The 23,586-nt window shown below is 40.0% G+C and overlaps 1 protein-coding gene across 38 annotated transcripts in view; it reads left to right on the forward strand.

The window, feature by feature from the left end:
* Positions 1-23,586, forward strand: part of APBB2 (amyloid beta precursor protein binding family B member 2) — a 131,265-nt gene that overhangs the window by 60,829 nt on the left and 46,850 nt on the right. For 19 of the 38 annotated variants that reach the window (XM_085545545.1, XM_015862411.3, XM_015862406.3 and 16 more), the window contains 4 exons: positions 16,432-16,640; positions 20,669-20,731; positions 21,150-21,235; positions 21,342-21,402. In XM_085545545.1, coding sequence (XP_085401671.1) covers positions 16,432-16,640; positions 20,669-20,731; positions 21,150-21,235; positions 21,342-21,402 — 419 coding nt within the window. The remainder of the gene's footprint in view (positions 1-16,431; positions 16,641-20,668; positions 20,732-21,149; positions 21,236-21,341; positions 21,403-23,586) is intronic. The other 19 variants (XM_015862412.3, XM_085545534.1, XM_085545551.1 and 16 more) reach the window with 3 other exon arrangements.

Below are 23,586 nucleotides of genomic sequence, written 5' to 3' on the forward strand. Positions count from 1 at the left end.
AGACTGGAGTCTTTTTCTGAGTGGGGAGTAAAAAATGAGGCAACCAATTTAACCTTCCCATAGCAAGGAGGAAGGCCCTTGGTGGATGGATTCATATCCCTAGATGAGGATATCAATCAAAGAGGGGGAGTCAAAAGGGCAATTCTCCTCCTTTCAGGCAGCACTGCTGCTGAATGTGACTGCCTTTGAGCAAATGCTCGCCTGCTGCTGCTCTCTCAACAAATCCAGGATGTCAGTTTAATGGCTGGTTACAAATAAACAAGTTCAGCTCAGCACAGAAATGGCAGCAATGAGACAGGCCCTTGGGGAGGGAGAGTTGGGATCTTGCAAATGGAGCCTGTGTGTATGGATAGAACAGCCCTCTAATACAATAAAAATTGCAGCAAATTAGGAACTAGTCAGAAAGATTTATACCAAGGGTGAGTCCTGCCCCTGATTTTAACCTGCATCTTGGACAAAATTAAAATGAATGTCTTTTAAAAGCTTCAGTTTTCCTTTGCAGTACCTATCTGATAGAGACAACAAGGATGTTATTTACTACAGAACATGTTTTCTGTGCTCCTGAGTGTTGAAAATGATTTATGGTAATAGAAATACAGTCAATTATGCTGTGGATAAGCACAAGTCCTGTAATACTGGGGACAAAATATACTATCATTTGAACAATTGTAGGATTCTAGGTAAGCATCTGACTTTAAGGAATAAGAGGTTTTGGTTCATACCCGCTATGCATCCTAATGGCCCACAAATTTAATAGCGGGCAGTCCTTGTTTTGTTTTGATCCTGCCTGTTGCTGATAGCCAAATATTGAGAACAATGCAGGTTTTATAGTCTCAGACCTGACCATTTGCTTGCAAAATAATAAAGGTGACTGTTGCTGCATATGAGTATTGATGCAGGTATCACTCTATATGGGAGGTGCATGTTTATATGTTTCTATTCCTCTGAGCTATTCCTGTGAGAGGATTTTTAAGAGAAGCCAAGTCAGTTTAAGAGAAAAAAATACCTATAGTGCCATGTGGTTATTTATACAGTGTTTAAAGTAATGACCAGCATCCAGGGTCTATTGGTAGAGGGTAAACTGAACTTGAGAGGTGATTTCCTGGGTACAGACTGCTGCTGCTGGTGGCACAGAAGCCACTTGCTTCTCTTGGATGTTGTGGTCAGTCTTCCCTTCTCAGTGCAGTAGCTGAATCCTTGGCTTCAGCGCTCACATAACCACTCTGGTTTGAAACCCAAGGTTTCTGTGATAAAATGGGTGATGAGCACCCTTTTGAATTTGGACGGCTAATAAATATAGATGTATAAATTGAGTTAATGTTGTGGCATGAACTATTGCTCGTGTAGCTCGAGCTTAAGGTGGGACAACACAGGAAAATGAATGCTGGCATTGCACTGCCAGGGAAGTGAAGGCTATAGAGTAGTCTGCAAGATCTTCAGAGCACTAGAAGTAGCACAGTGTCTCTGTAGTATAGTTTACATTGTTTTCTAATGTTGAGGAATAGTTTAACATGCTTTTCAAACGGGGCTCATTGTGTCTTTCAACAATACAGAAGACTGTTCTAAGTGTCTATAGGGAAAACTTGAGTTTCAGAAAAGGTGAACTGCTTAATGTCTCATACTTTACCTGATCAACTATTTTTGGAAGCTTTTCAAGCTTCTGTTGTTTCACGAATGCAAAGGTGTAATTCCAGAACCTGTGTGTCCTCCTATGGTATGAATGCATCTTCTTGCTGAAGCTCTACTGTGCCGAGGGTTGCATTTCTTTTCCAGGTCTCCTTTGAGACCATGGAAAGGGTTGGGTTTCAGACAGACACATGACCAAGCTAAGGAAGGGAAATCAGAAAAGGTAATGGGAAAAGTCAGGATCCTTATGGCCCTTTCAGAGGGATGTTAAGAAAGATGCACAGAAGAAAATCTGCCTGTATCTGAGAGCAGACTGACAGGTCCTCCTTGGGGGGGAAAAGTTTTCAATTCGTAAAGTTGTGAAAGTGGTCACAAATTATGACCAAAATTGATCCAGCAAATCTCTGTCTCAGCACTTTTTAATGGTGCATAGAACTCAAGCCAAGTTTTAATCTACTTGATTGATGCTTTAGAAATGAGTGTAAAAATCTATAGGGGAGGGAGGGGAAGCCTGTTGTTACCTTTGGAAGGACTCAGCCTGTGGACTGCTGTTCCTTGGGGCAAGCTGAATGTTTGAGTGTAGCTGGCAGCAGAAAAATGTAGGCAGTTTGGGTTCTGCATGCTGACCAGGCACACCAGATCTGTCTGGGTGTTTGTTTGACTTCTGTGATACAGCAAATGTGATAGAGGAATAGTATTGCCGTGCAGCAGTAGTGATTCAGGTTCAGGAGTGCTGCAGTGCAGGGGGCAGGTATAATTTCATGAGTCTCCCAACTCGGAAGCAATGCCTGCCTCGTTGTGTTTACCTCTCACACAGCTCAGCTTGAAGTGACTGAAATTTAAGTCAGCTTTAACTAATGATTGGCTGAATTAATTCTTTGAGTCATAACTGTGCTACTGTGACATTAAATTCACAGAAACCTACAGCATGTGCCACAAACTGGACTAACTGGTGCTGCAGGTAGCCTTGGGTTTGGTGCTGCTGTTGCAGAATGAGGTGGGCAGATTAAGACCGGGAGAGGATTTGTATGATGGGACTTGGTATGCTGCAGAGAACTTGCTTCAAACTCAGCCCTTGCTTAAAATTGGTATTTGGTCCCTGCCGTAAGGGACATGAAGCCTTTTTCACACAATCCCATGAAAGCACACACATTTGCAATTAAGACTCAATTGCTTGATAGCAAGATGTGCGAACCCCTTGGGTGTTAAACATTCGGCTGTAAATATCCAATACCAGGCTGCCACAGAACTCAAGCTAAGAGACAGAGAGTTTAATTACATTAAATAGGCTTCCTGTACTATCTGAGATCTGGATTTTGAAACCCTAGCAGAGTATGTCCTTCTTTTTGCACGGTAGATCTATCCTTGATACTTCAGAGATGGGAAATCCTCAAGCTGCGGGGGATAACAGCCCCACATCTCAGGCATGTATTTTTGCTGTCTGCCTTCTGACTCTGGGGCATTTGGAACTTAAATCCATTTGTATATGATATTATGTTACTGGGATAGTTTTTAACCACTATTTATTATGTTGTTAGTGTTATGCCTATATCGTTTCATATCCTGGACTAATTTATTACTCAGTATATAGTACACAGTCACAGAATTATTCCAGAAATGGTCTTAATGAAACTACTTTGATCAGTGTCATAATTTAACTAAACTCATCTTCCTATTTTCTCAGTAGCTTTTCAGTTGAGATTGTACAGGGATAAATTTAAAAATTAAACTCGTATTCAATTATTAATTCAGATATGGCTGCAGTACACTAACATACTGTAGTGACACTGCTACTGTACCTGAAGTAAGGGTTGTAAACCTCTGGAGCTCATTTGTTTCTTGTTTGTGTATAGGTGAGCATTGCAGGTTAAGATTCTCTGAATCTAAGGCTATAGCTGCTTTCGTGTTTTAGAAGTGGATTTTGGCCTTTCTGTGAACCTGAAAAGTTTTCAGTAAGGAACAAAAGAGCCCTTCTCTCTTCCCCTTCTCAAAATAAACGCACAACTCAGATTGCCCTGATTTGTTTTTAAATTAGAATGTATTCCCACTGAGACTTTAATTTAATTTTACCTTTACTCGGCAAGAAAAAGAAAGTCAGTTGCCCTGGTCATTTTGGCTGATACGATTCTTGGCTTTGCTTAAATTATTGATTATAACAAGGGGAGGGACTTTCTGATGAGAGCAGTGCTCTCGCTAATAGAAGCTTTTCACTAAATCAATTTCTACCATTGCTGCAGTGCACCTTCAGGGAGTTGGAGGTTATCAGCCTTAAGAGGAATTTTGTCCTCAACGAGTGGATCTTTGCCATATGTTTTTCTAAAGCTTTTCTTTTCACGTTCATACAGGCAACTAAGGAAAAAAAAAACCAAACCCACCATAAATTTATGACTAGGGTTGGTTTGCAGGGTGAGGGGCTGTTCTGGTCCAAAGTTGAGCTGATTAAATCTTGATGTGATTGATATCTGAGTGCTTGTGGGCTGAAAGTACTGTTTCAAAAGCTTGTCTCCTGAGCAGAGTTGGTCAGAAAATACATCACTGTCTTGCGAGCTGGAATCAATTCAGTAGAGAGTACCCTGAATGCACACACTGCTGCAGTTCCTCTGTTGCAGCCTCTCACAGGTTTTCCTGGCTTACTAAAAAACGCAGTCGTTTATACCATCAACATGGGGTGTTTCCTCTGTTATTTCTATCTTCAGTTGAATGAGGTGGCTTTGCTTTTCTCCCACCCAAAGCACTGTTCCTTGTTAGACTAATTAAGTAAGTGTCTGGTTAAGCTTAGCGGTGTATTTTCCCTGTTTGAGCTGGAGACTGATTTGGAGGTGCTACGCAGAGGGAGAATGTGAAGCTGTTGGGACATGTACAGAGCAAACTTTAAGGATGCTGGTAGCAGATAAGTACGTGTTGAACTGTATGGGAGCATCTGGTAACTGTAAGTAACACTTTCTCTTCTCTTTTACTTTATCAAAGCTCTGGATTATAATGTCTCTTAGCTCTAGGTGTTGAATACAGTTATTTGTTAACAAAAATTCAACATGACATCAGCTGATACCTGACAAAGCTTAAGCTGCAGGATAAGTACTGTAGAGGTGTCTAAAGCTGCTTGTCATTTAAGTAGTGATTTGACAAGTGATGTTTTGGACTTGTGTTCTGTAGGACTTCTAGGTTTTTACATAGCGTTATAATCCATGATGAACTGGACTTCTGTTTTTTCCTTTACACGTCACAAATATCTCCCATGGGGCTGCTTTATTTAATGCAGCCCAGGGTCAGGGGGGGATCTGTCTAGATAAGAGCAGCACCTCTGCGCATTCCCTGCAGTTCAAGGTAACGTAACTTATGGTACACAGAGTGATGTTTGGGGCTTAGAAAGGTGAGGTGTTTTACAGCCCGTAATTGATTGGTATCTCTCAACGAGTGTTGACTAGTATCTTGGACATGTTTCTGTTCATTTTTAATGAACACCAGTTTTGCCAGTCCTAAATCAATCAGCTGAACTTGGTCAGAAGAATGATCTTTGATCCACACAAAAAAATTACTAAGCACAACTTTCTGTTTTCAGCTGCATTCACTCCAAAGGAGTAGTAAGAAAGAGTGATCTGTGTTGGATTTTGCATTTAGAAAAGTAATAAAACAAAAATTACAATGCTTTTCATTCTTTCTCTGTGGGCAAGCCAACATAAATTATCACACACTGTAACCATAGCAGGTTTTCAAGGTAATATTTTGTGTTAAATTGCCTTGTTTTCCTTCATGCTTAACTAAACCAGAATAATGAGATAATGAGTTTCCTGATTTTTTTTTCTTTTTTTCTTTCCCCCCCCCCCCCCCCCGGATCCTGTCAGCATATAAACCTAGGAACGTTTTAGTCTCCTGACTATACAGATTTCCCTTGGTTAACTGCACTCAGACTTAACCAACGCTTTGTTAACAAAGGTACATGAAGAACAGGAAGAATACATAAATCCACCACCTCCCTGGGCAGCCATTCCAGTGCCTGACCACTCTCTGAGTGATAAAGTTCCTTCTTATGTCCAGTCTAAACCTCCTCTGATACAACTTGTGACCATTTCCTTGGGTCCTGTTTGTTGCCTGGCAGAAGAGGCCAAGCCCCTCCTCATCACAACCTCCCTTCAGGAAGTGGTAGAGTGTAATGAGGTCTCCCCTGAGCCTCCTCTTCTCCAGGCTAAACAATCCCAGCTGACTGCATAGGGAACAGGTAGTTGCCCTATTCTCTGTTCCTCTGTGACATGTGTCCACTTCAGCTTCACAAGGTTTTAGTTTCAAGGGGCTGTTCCAGAGAGCATTGGAGCACAGTTCACCATGCTTAATGCTTCCCAGAGGAAAGCTGCCTGTTCCTGGGTGTTGATGTGCTCCTAACCTGGGAGCAATTCTTCATCTGTGACAAGCTTCAGCTACAACAATCCCAAATGAATAGATGACCTGGGACTCAAAAAGAGTAGTGGTTTCCAAGGAATGGTGCAGAGGGCCCTTTCTGAAGTCTCTCTGCCAGTAGATTGAGAGGCTACGTTTGACCAACTTCCAAATCTCATTTACTTTGGTATAATAATTATTTACCAGTATTTTTTTTTTTAAAGATGACTATCTACCACTGCTTTAAAAGCTGCACTCCCTGCAGAACACACCAAAAACAGACTAGTAATGGTAATCTCTGGTTCTACTCAGGCATACAGCTTTACTGTAGATGAGAGCTTACATTGAGCATTCTTATTAACAGCACATTTAGCTTATATCCTCTTTTTAATTACAAAATAATGCTTATAGGTATCTTGCATTTATAAAGGCTGTTTGTTAGTGCTGGAGAATAAGAATGGTTGTTACCATTTACACCAAGAAACCAAAATGAAAACAGAGCTGTAATGTTTCCCTTGAAAGAAATACACCCTGTCCCCAAGCAGTAGTCTGAAAAGTATGTGTCTTCAGAAACAAGAATCCATTTAGGTCATTGTGCATCTTTTAGCATTAAGGTAGTATTCTTATTTAATTCTCTCAGCTTTTTTTTGTAGCCATAGGAGAAGTTAATCTTCCCCTCTCCACCAAAACACTTTAATGTGTTTCTCAAGCAGTGGGCTCTACAATAATCACTGGATCAGATCTGCTCATAGTGCCTGGTCTTCCAGGCATTTCTGACAGTCTTTTTCTTTTTCATCAATGTATTTAAACCAGGTAAATATACTTGCCTGTGCAAAAATGTCCATCTATTAAACTGTTCTGTACAATTTAGTGTAAAAGTAGTAACGTCATCCTTTTAAATAAGTGCTAATAGAAAACAGAAGGTTAAAAAAATATAGAGGGATAATGATATTCAGTCTCGTAACTGCATTGTTACTGTTCACCATTTCCAGTGCAAACACTGTCCTGACTCAAAGTTCAGGCTTCCAACTGGGCTACAGGAACTGAAGTTCGGTTTTGTACCTTACTGGGTAGTTCATCAGCTTGTAAAGATGGCTTTTCTTTAATGGATTGCTTCTGACAGGAGTCAGTAGCAAAAACATATGGGTGGAATAGAAGTAAATTAAAAACAAGACCAAAACCAGATCCAGAGTACAGCGAGTGCTTCTCCCCCTTACATCATTTCTCTTTCAGCAGTTGGTAGTTTTGGGCTTTCAGACCTGGTATGTCGTTCACATTATCTTTTAATTGCTATAGATAAACTTTTCTAACATTAATTTATTTAATCATTTTCGATCTCATTTGTACTTCTGGCATCCACAATATCCTGTGACTATGAGTTCCACAATTTAATTATGTGATGCATGAAGGAGTACTTCCCTTTGTTATAAAATTGCTCTCTGATAATTTTGTTAGGTGCCCTTTGCTTTACTGCTGTAGGAAGCAGTAAATAACAGTGGCTGTTCATTTCCTTTCCATCCTCGCGTTCTTCGCACCCTTTGTGACTACAGATTGGTGACATTCATCCATCCTTCCCTTTTCACTCTTTCTCCAGGCTCTACCACACTCAATGGCTCCTTCCAGAGAAGCACTTTTATATTTGTGTTATCTGTTTTTATGCTTCTTTTAGTTCAGCTATGTCCATGTTAATAATAGGGTGAGTGGACATGCATGCACTAGTCCCATGGTAGTGCCAATGCATGTTAAAGCAGCAGACATAAGGAGTTCTGTCTTGATCTTAGTTTCTGACGTACAGTTGAGCTGTTATTTTCAGGGTTCTCAATGACTTTGTTCCTTCCAGAGTAGCAGAAAGTAATTGATTGCCTGTCAGTGTGTATGAGCATTTTCAGTAGCAGAACAGAAGAGAAAGAGTGAAGGAACTTTAAGAAATTAATAAAAAACAGGACATGGAAATGTGTGTGGTCGGGAAACTGAAAGCTGTGCATTAGAAAACATTACAGTGTTTGTAACATCTTGTCATGACAATTAGCTGTGTTTTTTCCATAACATTAATCAGTCTGGATGGCCCGAGGTATGTCATGTCCTGGAGAGTTTTGTGTATTGTTTTTACTGTATGTTGTCAGATTTACATTCCTGCGAAGAAATTGTTTGATTTGAGGGAGATTCAGGTTTCACAATAAAGAAAACTTTTGTTCTTATGCTCCTGGCATATACAACTTTAGGGAGAGCTTGTGCAGAATTTTTCAAAGCAAGTAGCTGTTTGGATAATATACTTGACATCAAATAAAAAAGCAGGGGGTGCAGATTGCAAGTGAGATTCTGTTGTGATGCCGCAGAACTGAAGAATTAGCTCCAGCTAAAAGGTGTTAGGTTTGTTTCTGGCTAATGTTTATTAAGTTCAGTTTGCCATGACGAGAGGGCTGGAGCACCTTTCCTGTGAGGAAAGGTTGAGGGAACTGGGCTTATTTAGTTTAGAGAAGAGAAAGCTCCGGGGAGACCTCATTGCGGTCTTCCAGTACTTGAAGCGAGCGTTTAAACAGGAGGGGAAATGGCTGTTTACAAGGGTGGATGGTGACAAGACAAGGGGAAATGGTTTTAAACTGAGATGGGAGGTTTAGGTTAGAGATTAGGAGAAAGTTTTTCACACAGAGGGTGGTGACGCACTGGTTGCCCATAGAGGTTGTGGATGCCCCATCCCTGGAGGCATTCAAGGCCAGGCTGGATGTGGCTCTGGGCAGCCTAGTCTAGTGGTTGGTGGCCCTGCATATGGCAGGGGGGTTGAAACTAGATGATTGTTATGGTCCTTTTCAACCCAGGCCATTCTATGCTTCTATTATGACCTCTAAGATCATTTAGTTCAACTATGCCTACTAACCCATGTCCCCCAGTGTCAAATCATCCATGTTTTTTAAGCACCTCAAAGGACAGTGACTCTACCACCTCCCTGGCCAATGTGTTTCAATTCATTGCCATTCTTCCTGAGAAGAAATATTTCCTAATATCCAACCTGAACCTCCTCTGAAACAACTTGAGGCCATTACTTCTCATCCTATTGTTGCTATCTGGGAGAAAAGTTTGACCTCCACATCACCACAACCTCCTTTCACGCAGTTGTAGAGAGTGATAAGATCTCCCCTGAGCCTCTTTTCCAGGCTGAACAATCTCCCAATAAGACTCAGTTCACCTGAAGCAAGATTGCTTAGGAGGGGGAAAAAAAAAGTCTCAAAGCTGGAATAATTGGAAACAGGTGAGTTTAGAAGCTTCAGCAGAGCCTTAGCTTCTGGTTTGTGTGAGCTTTTCCAGAACGTCTTTGTTTTAGATGAGCTGTAGGCCATGAGATCTGTAATGCATTGCTTCCTGTGCTCGTGCATTATTTTGTGTTCATATGCCTCTAATTCTAAGAGAGGATTTTAGTCATAACTTCTACTGACTTTTCTTTGGAACAGTGGATGCATAAAGTAAATTAGGAGATGTGGAAACATTGGGTTTCTGGATGATGTGTTGAAAAAAGGAACCCTTTAGGTTGTTCTCTACCACGCTTGACTATGGCCTTAAAGTTACAAAGCAATGCAGTATATAGATCATTAAAATCCTGTTAATGATGGCACTAAATTGAGTAGGATGTGGTAGGAATACTTTCTTTTTTTGCTGTCGAAGGGAGGACTAAGTGTGAAGAGCAGAGTTCGGTGTGGGACAGAAGGGGACCCAGTGCTTCAACTTGCTGGGAGGGACAATGACCGGTCTGTCCTTGTGCCCTTATCTTATACTTGGGTTTGGGGAGCTTGGCCATGGCTCTGGGCAAGCAGATTCATACACCTCACACCTCTTTTCCTTCCCGTGTCCCACTGTGTTTACAATTGGGTTCCAAATCCTCCTGCTGTGTGGATAAATCCACTGGTTTTGTGGTGTTTTAGAACAGCTGCCACACTGCACCACGCATCTGCACTGTTTGAGGGACGTGCAGGGCTTGTGCAGGAGATAGGAAACAGCTCTTCTTGGAGTTTTTACTTATTCTCCAAGTGAAAGATTTAATTTCAGAGAGTAACTCAGTTGTAATTCAATTTTATGTTCTGTTTTCATTGAATCATTAAATTCAGAAGATTTTTTTTTTAGTACATTTGCACAGTGCTGTGAATGAAACCGTCAAAGAAGAGCAGTTTCGGCCAAGCTATCGTTGGAATTGTATGTCTCTGCCACTAGCCAACTTCACTGGCTCTTAATTAGCCAACCACATGCACAAAACCCACTTATGAGAACTTCTTTAAATCTTCAGGCTGTATCTGTGTATTTATGCAATACATTCTCCAGAGAAATGCAGTCTTGCCTTTGATTCTCTATGTTGTTCCCTCCTGAATTTGGTAGGCTTCATCATAGTTCACGTTAAGAAAATTATCAGCTTCCTGGTACCTCACTTCTTATGCAGTTGTTTGTTTTTTTTTTACAAAAGTTTGTATCCTGAAGGGAAAAGAAAATGCTGACTCTATTGGACTCCTTCTTCCACACTCTATCTTACTATTTCTGTCATTCAGATTAAACAGATTCACTAATGCTAGCTAATTTAAACTATCGAGGCTCTTATATTCCTCCAGTGGAATAAATCTGTTACTGATGGCAGCACAGTGTACTCCATCATTTCAGTACCTGACGGCAGGTGTATGGTAAGGGAATAAGATCACAGAATTGTAGGGGTTGTAAGGGACCTTTAGAGATCATTGAGTCCAACCCCCCAGATCTGTCCTTCATGATGTGTGTCTGGGTCAGTAGCACCAGCGGAGAGCTGAAGGTCTGAGGGAGACTCCAGGACCCCTCACGTCTTCATCCAGTGCAAGTCAAGCGGTGAGTTGTGGATCAGGAGGTGATGAACTCAGTAATGCCTGGTTCTTGTAAAACAGGCTTTACCTGGACATGAAGCTTCCTGGTGCATTGGTTCCTGTGTGGAGAATCAAGGCTGCTGAGGTGCTAGCACAGCTCTGTGCTGCACATGGGCGCTGCCTGAAGCCCTGCAACACTGCTGCAGAAAGTGATGCTGGCAACACAGAGGCCCTCTGACACAGCTTCCCTCTGCTCTGAAGGCATCTTCATATCAGAAGCATCTGAGTTTCATGTCAGCATTTATAGGCTGAGTCTTGCTGTTTGGTTTGATTGTTCTGGATTATTTTTGCTCATTGCCACCAAATGAAGTAGTTAACAGTCCCTTCTCTGAGAGGCTTACATATCAATTTGCATTGATCAGACAGAGTCAGGCTCTGTATTTTAGTACAGAAATACTTAAATTCAGAGGAGACACCAGACTGATTTTTCTGTGCTTTTCTTCCAAATAGTTGGCAGCTGTTGCAAAGACTGATGAATTTTCTGGGATAGGACTCAGGCTGGGAGGGATTTGCATTGGGAAGGCTGGGCTCTTGTGCAAATTGATTTTCCTGTGCACACGGAGTATGCTGCAGCAGTGCATGTGCAGCCTGCTGCATGAGTCCTGCAGTCTCTGCTCTGATGGCTCATCCATTTTCCATCATTAGATCAGACAAAAAACCCTTCTAAAACAATACAAAGTAGTTAAAGAGCATGTGCTTCAGTCTTGCTCCCTATGGCAAATGTCAAAGGAAAAAGAGGTACTATGCAAAAAGCAGATGCAAAATGGTGCTGGATCACTTTAGACCGGAAAGGTAATTTAGCAGACCACTTCTACTGACTTGTTGATGAAGAAAATAATACTGATCTGGATGAATTTGTGGTGAAGAATGCCTCAAGGGTACTGCACCATGCACACTCACCATGGCTTTAGAGCATATTATACAGCTGTGTTCAACAATTGTTATCTTTAATTAAAGGCTTTTGCCACCTGCTGGAAAGAACTAGTACTTCAATTAAGCAAGAAATAAATAATGCTGGTCACATGCAACAAAAATTTGCTAGCAGAAGTAACTTTCTAAAACAAAATTATTCTATAAAAAAAACAAAATTCTAAAACAAATTATTCTGATCTCCTGCAGAATGTAGAAGAAATCTTCCAAGGTAAGATGCTAGTTTGCCCCCTAGCGAGATGGGGAAGAGACTCAAAGGCAAAATGCAGGAGAGTCAAGATAAAGATAGTTAACTAAGTTAAGAGAAAAGCAATGTGATGCAAAAGCATTGACTTGCCACCTCCCCCCTAGCAGACCAATGCCTAGCCAGTATCTAGCTGCCCTCAACCAAGAGAAGCAGAGAAGGCTGTGAAGATCCTGTACAAGCGCTGTTCAGCAACTGCTGAAGCATAGGTATGTTACCAGCACTGTGCTGGATGCAGACCTTAAATATAGCACCACATGGGCTGCTATGAGTCACAGAATCACAAGAGTTGGAAGGGAGGGCTAGTTTCTTATAGCTTCCCCTCTGGTCTGCAGACTGTATTGTTCGAGAATTGTTCCTCTTACACTGAACAGGCAGTGCTGTCCTGGATGTTCACCAGCACCACCACCAACCAATATTAAAGGGACACCAAAGCTTTCTTCTCCCAAGGCTCTTGGTTTTCTTGTGTTACTGTGCTAGTTGTTCAGTTCTTGTATCAGCAGCTTGGCTTTTGGTAGTTGAAAGGGAGAAGATATCAGGCCATGGAAACAAATTAGTTGAATGTTTTGTGTTTTGATTTTCTTCCTTTAATGTTGACTAATCTGCTTTCCTGTTTTCCTTGAGATTAGTCATCTCTGCTTGAAGTCCCTGTTGAAACTCATATAGCAGGATAAAGACCACACCATATTTTAAAGAAGGAAATAATAGCACAGGTGCTTAATCTGGAGCTTCCTTAGGATTTTTAAGTTGTTGGGCTTTTCTAATTATGGTTTATGCTGCCATTGGTCAAAATGGAGGTTCATCTTGGCACAGACTGTGCCTGATTGCAGGCATGCCTGTAAATCCTGCATTTCAGCACTTTTTTATGGAACCTATTTGGAAATCTTCTGAGTTCCCAAAATGCAAGCAACTGGTTCAGCACTTTGATGAAGAGGACTGGGTTGGCATGACAACCCGTTGCATACTGCGAGGAAAGATTGCACCAAATGACCAGCTTCTGGCTGTTTTTCACTCCTTGTTGAGTAACGTTCCCCAAATTAGACAGGCTTTTCTGATTTATTACTATTCGTCCTAGTGACTTGTGTTTTAGCTGCTCTTATGTCTGCGATAGCATCACTGCAAGAAGCATGAATGCTTGGGAGAGGCTACCTGGTGGCTGTCATTACTGTGAATTATGAGGTTGGTTGTACTCTCAGTTGTGCTTTAGAGTGAAGTGAGAAGAAAATTTGTCTTTTGGGTGTATTTTTGTTAAACCTGAGCAGCCTAAATTTGCACATTGAATCCACTACAGGCAATAAATGTCATAAAAATATTCAGGGTATGTGTTCTTACTGTTGTGCTGTTTCATGGAGAATGCTTGTTTATCTTTGTTTGCCTTCATTCATTAGTTCAACATACCTTCCTTTCCCTTCTTATGTCTTTTCTTTATGTGCCTGGACACCAAACGCTCCTTCTCAATTAACTTTTCAGTGTGGAAATACACTCCTAAGAGAGGCAGATAATCAAAGTCTGGATCAAATCCTGCATTTGGATGGTAGCTCTTTTCTTTTGAGTTGTAGGTAGAACAGATATAAAACAGTCCTAAGAACTGAGAGAGGTAAATGAGAAGTAACTACTTTCTGAAAGGAGAAAAGTGAGATCTCTCATCTTTATCTTTGTACAGTACAAGTATTTTATTTCCTAACCTATTTAGATAATTTGGATCAAGTGCTTAGAAGCATTGTTGAGTCTTACACGCAAATGGTCTCACTTGGTCATTCAGCCACCACAATGTGAAAAGAGCCCTTCTTTGCTGAAAAGAGGGACTGAAAACAATATAAGAATGTGTTCCTGTTTCTTACAGCATATATGTGCTTTTGGCTTCTAATTCTGTTGGACGTGCTTTTGTGCAGTAGTTTGCAGTTATTACTTTCACTATGGGTCTTTTACTACCCATGATTCTATATTCAAATAAAGAAAAATGGTCTCCTGTAGTATGTCTCTGATGCTGCACAGCATTCGTCTATCCTGTCAGATTTTGTACATTGGCTTTTACTTCCACCTTCCTTGTGCTCTGTCTCTTGTGATGGGTCATTACCTTCCACCTGCACGGTGAATGCTTTCACCTGTTACGGAAGAGGGCAAGCTAGATTGGTTTTCCAGTCTCTGCTGGTAGAAAGTCACAGCCTGTGAGAAGGTTAGTCCTGTGTGATCTTGAGGTATGTTTGCAAATTAGTTGTAGGTGGGACAAGGTTGCATTTATTTCATGTAGGTTTGCACAGCTGACTTTTGTTTCCTTCATTGGCCAGTTCAGCAACTAATGTTTCAGTGTGAACACCTGTGAAATGGCTTCCTCCTGTACAGCTGCATTAATCAGCTGGTGATTAAATTAACTCCCTGTTTTATCTCAGAACATACACAAGCATATTTTCCCATGTTTTTTTGGGTTTTTTTTTGTTAGTGGATAATTTTTGTAGTAAATAACTGGTACTCAGCCAGGTGATATTTTTCTTACCCCTGAATGCACCCAGCTGTTTCACAGGATTTCTTTCCAAGTGTTCATTCATGCACAAGTGAATTTATTATATTATGGTTAAATGTTGCATAAATGACATTGTTTTCAGTCTCTGGGTTAATGGTTTTCCTCTGCTGTTAGTTTTGTACATTTATACTTCAAGGTCACTTCAATTTAGGTTTTTCTGGTAGTTTATCATTGCAATAAATAATTGTGTTGTTTCCTCCACATCTCTGGCTGATTTGTTTAAAAGAAATAATTCAGTCACATCACAGTACTTGGCAAAAAATGTATGTAAATACATATGCATACACATGTATGTTTATATGACAAGGACAGAAGCAGTGTCTATCTTCGTAAAGTGAGCACAATGACATTTCATGTCATGGCACTGTTGAGGTATAGTTGTTTAATACTGTAAACTATACGAACCTGAACTAATGTGAAACAGTTCCTCATTGTGTAATAAAGGCTTATCATTTTTCTGTTCCAGCATACAATGCAAGGCCCAATATCTATATTTTATGAACACTGGCATTTCTGAGATATTCTAAGACATTTAAGGCCAGGCTGGACAGGGCTCTGATCAACCTGATCTAGCTGTAGATATTCCTGTTCATTGCAGCAGAGTTGGACTAGATGGCCATTAAGGGTCCCTTCCAACTCATATCGTTCTGCAATTCATTTACCCTTCACTGTGGGTGTTTTGAGGCCTGTCTCTGAAAGCTGGAAGTGAGTTGCTGGAATAGATGAGCCACAGCTCTCGGTACAGAGCTTCCTTTCTTGTCAGTGTATTTCTTTTCTTTCTTTTTTTATTAGAACAGTTTGTATACCAGTGTCAACCCCTCGTGTCTCTTTGAGAGCTGGCAAAATGTTGGACCAGAAGGTTATTGTCTTCCCTTGCAAGTTGACAGCCCTTGGAGAACGGCAGCTGGTTAACAGCACATAACATAAGGATACCTCCAAAGCACTTTTGACTGGGAGGTTTTAAAGAGCACTGTCTCCCTTCCCAGTGACTGGAAAGTGTGTATTCCCTGAGAAAAAAATGCCCTTGCTGAAATATATGTTTTTTACATAGACTTTGCCTCTGCCTTTCTAAAAAGTACTGTGTTTTTTCTACTGGTGGCATTTCTTACACCCATCTGTAACCTCATATAAATTTGGGAATGTCTCTAATTATGGTCTGAATCGTAGGCACATTTTTCAGAGATTTTCCAGCGGCGCCAGTGTTTCATCCCTGTGTTGGCGCTGTTGATGAATTTGGGCTTTTTTTTTTCCTACCCTATTATAAAACCAGTTCAAAATGATGTTATTTCTGACAGCCAGGGTTGTGTACAAAATGGTCATTACATTCTTTTATTTGCATTGTTTTGAGCAAGTTGTCTTTTGGATGCTGCAAGTAAAGGCATTGCAGGTTCTGGTTTTCTGTTACTTTGTCTTTCTTTTGGTAAGCTGATCTTGATTAGCAGAAATGCATTCTGTGGTAGCATGTGTTGATAAGGGAAAGTAGTGCGATGAAGGGAACACCACAATTCCAGATATTTCTTTATATGCTGTGTTTTAATGTACCTAAAGCTAGACATTATTAGAAAAGCTAGTTTATCTGATGGCATTAGGTTAAAGCCATGTTGGAGTAACTCTTCGTTAAGTTTTCCCTCTCCTTGTAGGCTAATTCAAACCGTTCCGAACCAAACTTTCTTGGCTTATTTTGAGACTCAGTAAGTCAAGGTCTTTCTTTGGTGTTCCTGTCCATAGGAATAGTACAACAGTAGTACCTCCTGTGCTTTGTTTGCGTCAGGTGAAGACCTATGGAAGAAAACAGAAACATGCATATCTTTGTAACGTCAATTCATTTTCTTTATTTTCTCCTTTTTCCCCCCCACCCCTGTACCCAGCAGATATATGGAGCGATCAGTCATTTCAGACAGACCCAGACTTACCGCCTGGATGGAAAAAAATCAATGACATTGCTGGAATCTACTACTGGCACATACCTACAGGAACAACTCAGTGGCAACGTCCCGTGTCTGCTCCAACAGATCTTCAGGGCTCAAGGAAAGGATCACTTGGTTCCATTACTCCATCTCCCACTCCAGAAACTGAGGTAACACGCTGTCCTGTTGTGTGCTGTGTGCTATTAAAAAAGAAAAGACATACCTTCTTGAAATTGCAAGTTTGAATGTTACCTAAAGTAAGCATTAGAACACGAGGCCTTATGTTATCCCAAAGTGTAGCTTCTTGTTGACAATATATTGTAATTGTCTATTTTCCATGTGTATTTTCTAATGGCTATGCCTCATATAGCATCCTAAACTTTGGATGTGTAGGATGAAATCAAACATTATATCTCACATAAATAAGTCGGTGCGTGATTGATGTGAAATGACTTCGGTTGTCTAGTATGTGCTGAAGCGTTACTCCATTATATGGGTACATAAAATGTCTGCACATTATAACTATCTTTTTGCTAGACTATTTGTAATTGCATCTTCTTTTTGGTTCACCTAGTAGGAGTGGGGTATCACACAGAGAATTCATTTGAGACACCAGCTGCTTTACAGGGTAGTTTCTATTAAATAAATATCAAGTATTCTCAAGTGTAAGCCTCTTAACATCTTGTCAGTACAAAATATCTGCACGAGTAGATCATCGTGTTGCAGTCAGTCTTTAACTAGAAACGGAAAGAAATATGTTCTTTCTTTCTACATGAGCTGAAAGAGCAATATACAACACTGCCTTTTAAAGTAATCCTTGCAGGCACAGTTGAGAAGGTTGATTGATGTCATATACATAGAAATATAAAATAAATCCTGAGAAAGAAGAGTGTGCTTCAAATATGGATTCACATCGGGTTTTTTAATGTTGAGAAGACTTCTGTGGAATAAACCACAATCACAATAACAGATTATTATGAAACATAATCCTTTTTCGTACTGGCATTTCAGAAGGAAGTCTACAGCTTTATGGAATCAATTGAAGTCTTTGTATTAGCTTTGATTTTTGTATTGGGCAGTCTTTAGTTATTATTTTTTTTATGTGTTTAGATATGACATTATTTTTGTTCTTGGCTTTATTGATACATACACCAAAACAACTTAGGTGAAAGACAAGGGGAGTTAAGGACATTCAAATATGTGTTACAATTTTGACCCTGAAACTTTTATCCTGTATAGGCTTAAACATGCACGTTCTTGTTTATTATTTCAGAAAGATTGCTCCCATATGTTCACAAACACTACTCATATGGTTGACAAACTTAACCACGCTGTTTCAGTTATGGTTCACATAAGTAAGGTGTCTGTTCACCAAACACAATGGAAAACATAAACCAGAGTTTAATGGGGAAAGAACATCAATTGATGTCAATCATGTAGAAAATAAGAAAATCAGAAGTGCTCCTTATAAATTCCATCAAATTCTTCCAGTTTTAAATTTCTGGAGTGTGTAAGAGAGGGATATAACTTCAGCATTAAGTATTTCTCTAACTCTAGAATATGGACAATATATGGGCTTCAATAGGGAAGTTGTAGATGTCTTTCAAAAGCACCCATCAATTGGGTTAGTAAATCAGTCAGAAATCAGTTGGGTTAGTAAACTACAGAAGGAGAATGCCTATATTCTTTAGAATTAGTTTTTCTACCTCCTTTTAAAATGTCTTTGCAATGAAAATGTTAGAACTGCTTGTAATGTGGCTTATGTACCTTTAATCTTTTATAATTCTACTTTCTTTAAACAGAGAATAGTTGTAGCGGCACGGATCTTAAGTGTGGATGTATAAAATAAGACATTTGAAGAGCTATTCTAAAATGCTACATATATGAGTATGTAAGAACTCACATTAAACTCATTTAGATTTCAATGTGGAAATGCTAATGCACTGAAGAATTTGATCCAGTCAAGCATATGCATTTCTATGTCAGGATCAATACAATATACTGTATCTTAAAAGATTATATAGAAAATAAACAAGTTCCTGATACTTATATTGATATGCTAATACTATATGCCTATTTTAATTGTAGATATAATCTGAGGAATTCGTCTCTTGAAGATTTCTGTGTTCACTGATAAGCTTCTAACATACCACTATTTAAATAATACTGATTTTTTGACTGTCATTACTAAGATAACACTGCAATAAAATACCAGCACATTGATAGAATTAATCTGGAAATCTCCGTCTGTCAATCTGACACAAAAGATGTGGAATTTGATCTAGAATGAGGCTCCCAAGTGTCTGTATCCTGGTGCTGCCATTGGCAGCAGTGGTTGTGGTGGACAGGTTCCAGCTTGAGGCTGGAACATGTGTGAGCTGTGTACTGCTCGGAGTACAGGCTTCCAAAACTAATCTGGCTTGGAAGGGCTGCCTTAGTTCATCCCCATTGGCTGGAATTTGTATTGTTTTCTTCTGAAAACCTTTTAGATTGATGAAAGAGAAATCTAAGATTGCAGATAGGTGTGGGTAGCATTTCTTATTTGTCCTAATAGGCTTTTGTGACTCCGTAACAATTATTTTATCACTTCTGTTTGTGAAGCATCTAGAGCTGGTCTTGAGTTTGTTTGGGCTATTCCAGCTTTTAGGTTAGTCAAATAAACATTTAGAAACTTTTATTTTTGTTCCCCGAGTAAAGCTATTTTTACCCTTTGTCTTGTTCCTTCTTTATTGATTCATTTGTTGTTTATGTATTTATTTTAGCTTTCTGTCCCTGTCTCTTAAATGATGTGACGTACAGAAACTTTGCTTCATTTGGTAGAATGTGGCTCACAGCTGAGGGCAGTCAACAAAGATAGCCAGTTTTATTCCGTGCCTGGTTGCAGGTATTTAGCAGGAAGAACTACAGTTACTTAGTGTTGCACAATATAGTTTGGTTTTGGACAGGTGGTTAAAGGTCACTTAGTTTTAGTTGGCTCTTCTCTGCGTTGATGAATGACTTCCTTTGTAAATCCTCATGTTTTGTATGTTTTCTTCCAAATTGTAGAGAAATTACTGCCTTTTATCCCATTTCCCGTGCAGAGAGAAGGGGCTTAATTTTCACTAAGAACTTCTTTTGAGGTCCCAGTAGAACGTGGTGATGGTAGTTGTCTTCTTCATCACACACCTGGATCACCTCTAGAAGTTCTTCCATAGGTAACATAATTGCCAACAACTAATAATTAGAAATTAGGGGCTTAGTAGAAAAAACTAACAGCTATTAATAAAGTCAGAGGCATGTTTGGCAGGAGTTGCTAATTGTTACATGGGTGCTTCTTGGCCTCAGTGCAGAGCTGGTCTTGGGAGGGGCTATTAATTATGGGAATTCTTGAGGATTTGAGGAGCTCCAAGGAGAGGCGGCTTCCTTGTGGGGAAGGGCAGGGACAACTCCAACATTACTTGCTCCTCCCAGGCTTTGCAGGGAAGGACAGAACTCAGATTGCCATACTGTTAAATGCACTATTGCCTCATTGATTGCACCACTGAATGCTTCAGAGCTATTAGAAAGTTAAACAGAAAATGAGAGAGTGGGTGGTTTGTTTTGTTTTCTTCTTTAAAAAAATAGCTCTTAGGTTTTGCAGAAGTACTTTCTCAGCAAAAAAACTCTCTGCACTCCTTATTAATCCTCCTTTCCTTCACTCTGTTCAACATGCTTTTTCCCTAGAAAATATTATCTTGTACATATCTTCTCCCTGTGTGTAGCATTGTGTTGCAGTATTTCTACTTCCAGTAGTATTAGTCTCTTAACAAATGTGCCAGTCAAATGGAAATCCTTATGTTCCTGCAAAACTGCTGTTTACCAGGCTGTAGCAGCTGTGGCCAACATTCATATTCAGATTTATTTTGCTTGCTTTTAAGATCATAGTTAAAGAATAATTTCATTGTCCGTTCCTAATTTATATTAACTTTCCTTGTTTCAATCATTTGTTTTGGTAAGTAACTGTTAGAAGCACGTCTTCTCTTCCCTTTCCTCCAAATGCCATGGTATAGTAATTAGCTGAAGTTTGAGGTGATCTGTTCCCTAACCCATCCTGTAAATATCAATGCTAACAACAGTGTCTTGTGTTTTTTTTTCTTTTTCTTTTTTTTTTTCTTTTTTTTTTTTTTCTTCTTTTTTTTTGTCAATGTGCTTCTTCCTGTGTGAATAATTATGTGTCTAGAAACAGCCATGGAGTGATTTTGCTGTACTGAATGGGGGAAAGATTAATAGTGACATTTGGAAGGCAAGTATATTGTCAGATTTTAGAACCTTTAATACTATTACCCTTGGTTGTTTTTTTTTTTTTTGCATGGCAGTGGCTGTTTTTCCCCTTTTATTTTCCATGAATGTCATTCATAACATAGGCCAAAGTGACCGGGGGTACTGATAGGGATGTATAGCTCACAAACATGCTGCTTTTTCTGATCTTTCCACTTGGAATGGATTCAGTCTAAACTTGCAGGGCAACCACCATGACATAACAAATAAGATGCCTGCACTGAGTGAAATGCAGCTTGAGAATATATATATGCATGCCTCTTTTCAACTTCAGCCAGCAGTACTGTCGCTTCTTTGCAGGGAGGATTTAATTTCCCTTTGGAATAAGAAATAACATGGCGGTGTCCTTAATACTGCATTAACCAAACTACCTTTATCTCTAGGACCTGCATGCAGCCACTGTGAACCCAGACCCAAGTCTGAAAGAGTTTGAAGGAGCAACATTGCGCTATGCCTCCTTGAAGCTCAGGTACGATGACTACAGAAACTCCCATGCAGTAACCAGTTCCATATGGTGCTTTCCTTAATTTTTACCTTAATTTTACGTTGATTTTTGTTCATTTTTTCTTTAACAGAAATGCTCCACAGTCTGATGATGATGATTCTTGTAGCATCAACAGTGATCCAGAAGCCAAGGTCTGTAACAAAATACACTGTGATATAACAATTCAGAATTTGCAATTGGGAACATAACTTGCAAGCTGCAGTATGCCCCCAAGGCTGTGAAGTTTAACATATTCCTCCTATTGGCACAATGTAGACTGACTGTGCAAGACTAATTTTTTCAAAGGAATTTGAAATTTAAAGCTTTATTCAGTTTGGTCAGGAAAGTGCGGCCAAGAGCCAAGAAATTTCATGTTACAGCTGTAGAGTAAGTGGTAGTAATTGACCCCATGCAAGTTTTCGTTCCTAAGCAAGAGAGGGCCTTGTTGTTTGTCATGGTTGGGTGGCTTCCTGGTGCTTTCAGTGATGGCAGTGGCTCTTTATTTTCAAGTTTGTCCCCTCTTTAAGTACTTCTTGTTCAAGAGGCTGCTTCAACTCTCACCTACTAACAAGGAAGCTGCTTTTTAGAATGAGGAACTTTGTATTTTACAGAACAGGGAACACAGTCTAGTTTGAGGATAAAGTTTATGGATAAAAATGAGACTTCTACGTGAACAAGCACCATAATTAAATCATCAGGGCCTTCAGTGATGTAATCTAAACTTTCTGAGGAGAAGGAAGCAGCAGGAGGTTTTGAAAGCTTGTGCACATGTCTCCAGATTGGTCTTGTTGACAGTTTTGCCATGTGCTTGCATCCATTTTTAAGAGTGTATGCGAATCTCTATAATTGGAAATGCAACTAGTTTAAATGAGTGCCTTTGCTGCCGTACACCTGCAGTGACTGACAGGAGCAGAAGCTACTTACGTGCAGAAAGACAGTATGTAACAGATTTAATAATTATAATAGTATTAACGATATATTTTAGGAGAGAAAACAGACTGATCAGGGTACTTAAATGTCTTTGTCGTCTTGATTATTTGGCTTGTGATGTTTAAATCAGATGTAAATAAGTTTGTTTCGCTTGGCAGGCTGGCAGTTAAAAAAGCAAGGCTTCAGCTGCTCTCGTTATAATGACAGACACAGTAAATGGAGTGGGGGAGTGATGAGCATTAGGTACCAGTCTTCAGAAAGCTGTTCCTTTCAAATGTCTTACAGTGTGGAAAGCATTACCAGTAGCTGGTAATTTGGTACGTCTGACTCTTTACTGGATGATTAGCACTGGGGAGGATGAGGAGTCCTTCTTGTGTGGAGAATATGGCGGTGTTTGTGTGGACAAGGAATTCTGGTCATCATCTCCCTCTCTGTCTAACTAGCCATCTAGCTGCACAATTTATGGACCTGATATCCATCCAGTATCAGTGAAATGAGATGAAGCCAAGAGCTTGTCCACAGCAGCTGTGTAGACCCAACTGTGCTGATGATGCTTAAATGAGTAATTTTAACATTTGCTGAAGTGGCTGAAAGGAGCAGGACAAGAAATGGAGTAGGAATTATACATGTGTTTTATGTTTATGCATCACTTGAGCACTGATGTGCTATCTATCACTGTCTAACGGGACTGCTGTGTAGGGGCAGCAGTGCCCAGGCCTGTGGTACAGCTCAACAGCTTGGGCATTACATTGCAGCTCCACAGACTGAGGGCAAAGCTTCCCGCTGCTGCATGGCTGTTCCTTGCAGGGATGGGAAGTGGGTCTGGGAATACCAGGAAAATATGCCTCTGGGGAAAAAAACACGCAAAGGTGGTTGTAGTAGGAAGGTTCCTTGATAGCTCATTTTATCCAAGTTATTGTGAGAGTAGAAGTAGTGCAACAGGATTTAAAACAGATGACCTGACACTTGGATAAATCAGATTTCTAGCTTCTTCAGCCTCTCTGCCACATCACTGCCTTCGCTGCACTGGTTTGAAGCTTGCTTCTGCGTGGCAGCAAGCACAGCCTCAGAGAAGGAAGCTGTGTAGCTCATTAAACTCTCTGTTAGAAGAATTTGTCAAAATAGGCGTTGTTAGAGAGATGCTGGAAACTCTGGATCTGTTTAAGCCTATTCATGATAGTGGCCAGTACGTTAAAAGAAAAAGAAAAATAACTGTAGGTGCACAGAGCAGTTCTGTCTTTCAGTAAAGGGAACTGTGCCACCATGTGGAAGTCTCCAGTACTTCCCTTCCCCAAAGGTTGTCTGCTTCTGTAAGGACTGTAGCGTTCTAAACAAGTAAATGCTGGGAAAAGTATGTCATAGAATTCATGTAGTTCCTGTAAGAAAAGTTAATTACTCAGCTTTGA

The sequence above is a fragment of the Coturnix japonica genome, chromosome 4 (assembly GCF_054131305.1).
Source record: "Coturnix japonica strain WE chromosome 4, WE-NBRP24, whole genome shotgun sequence".
Taxonomy (NCBI): Eukaryota; Metazoa; Chordata; class Aves; order Galliformes; family Phasianidae; genus Coturnix; species Coturnix japonica.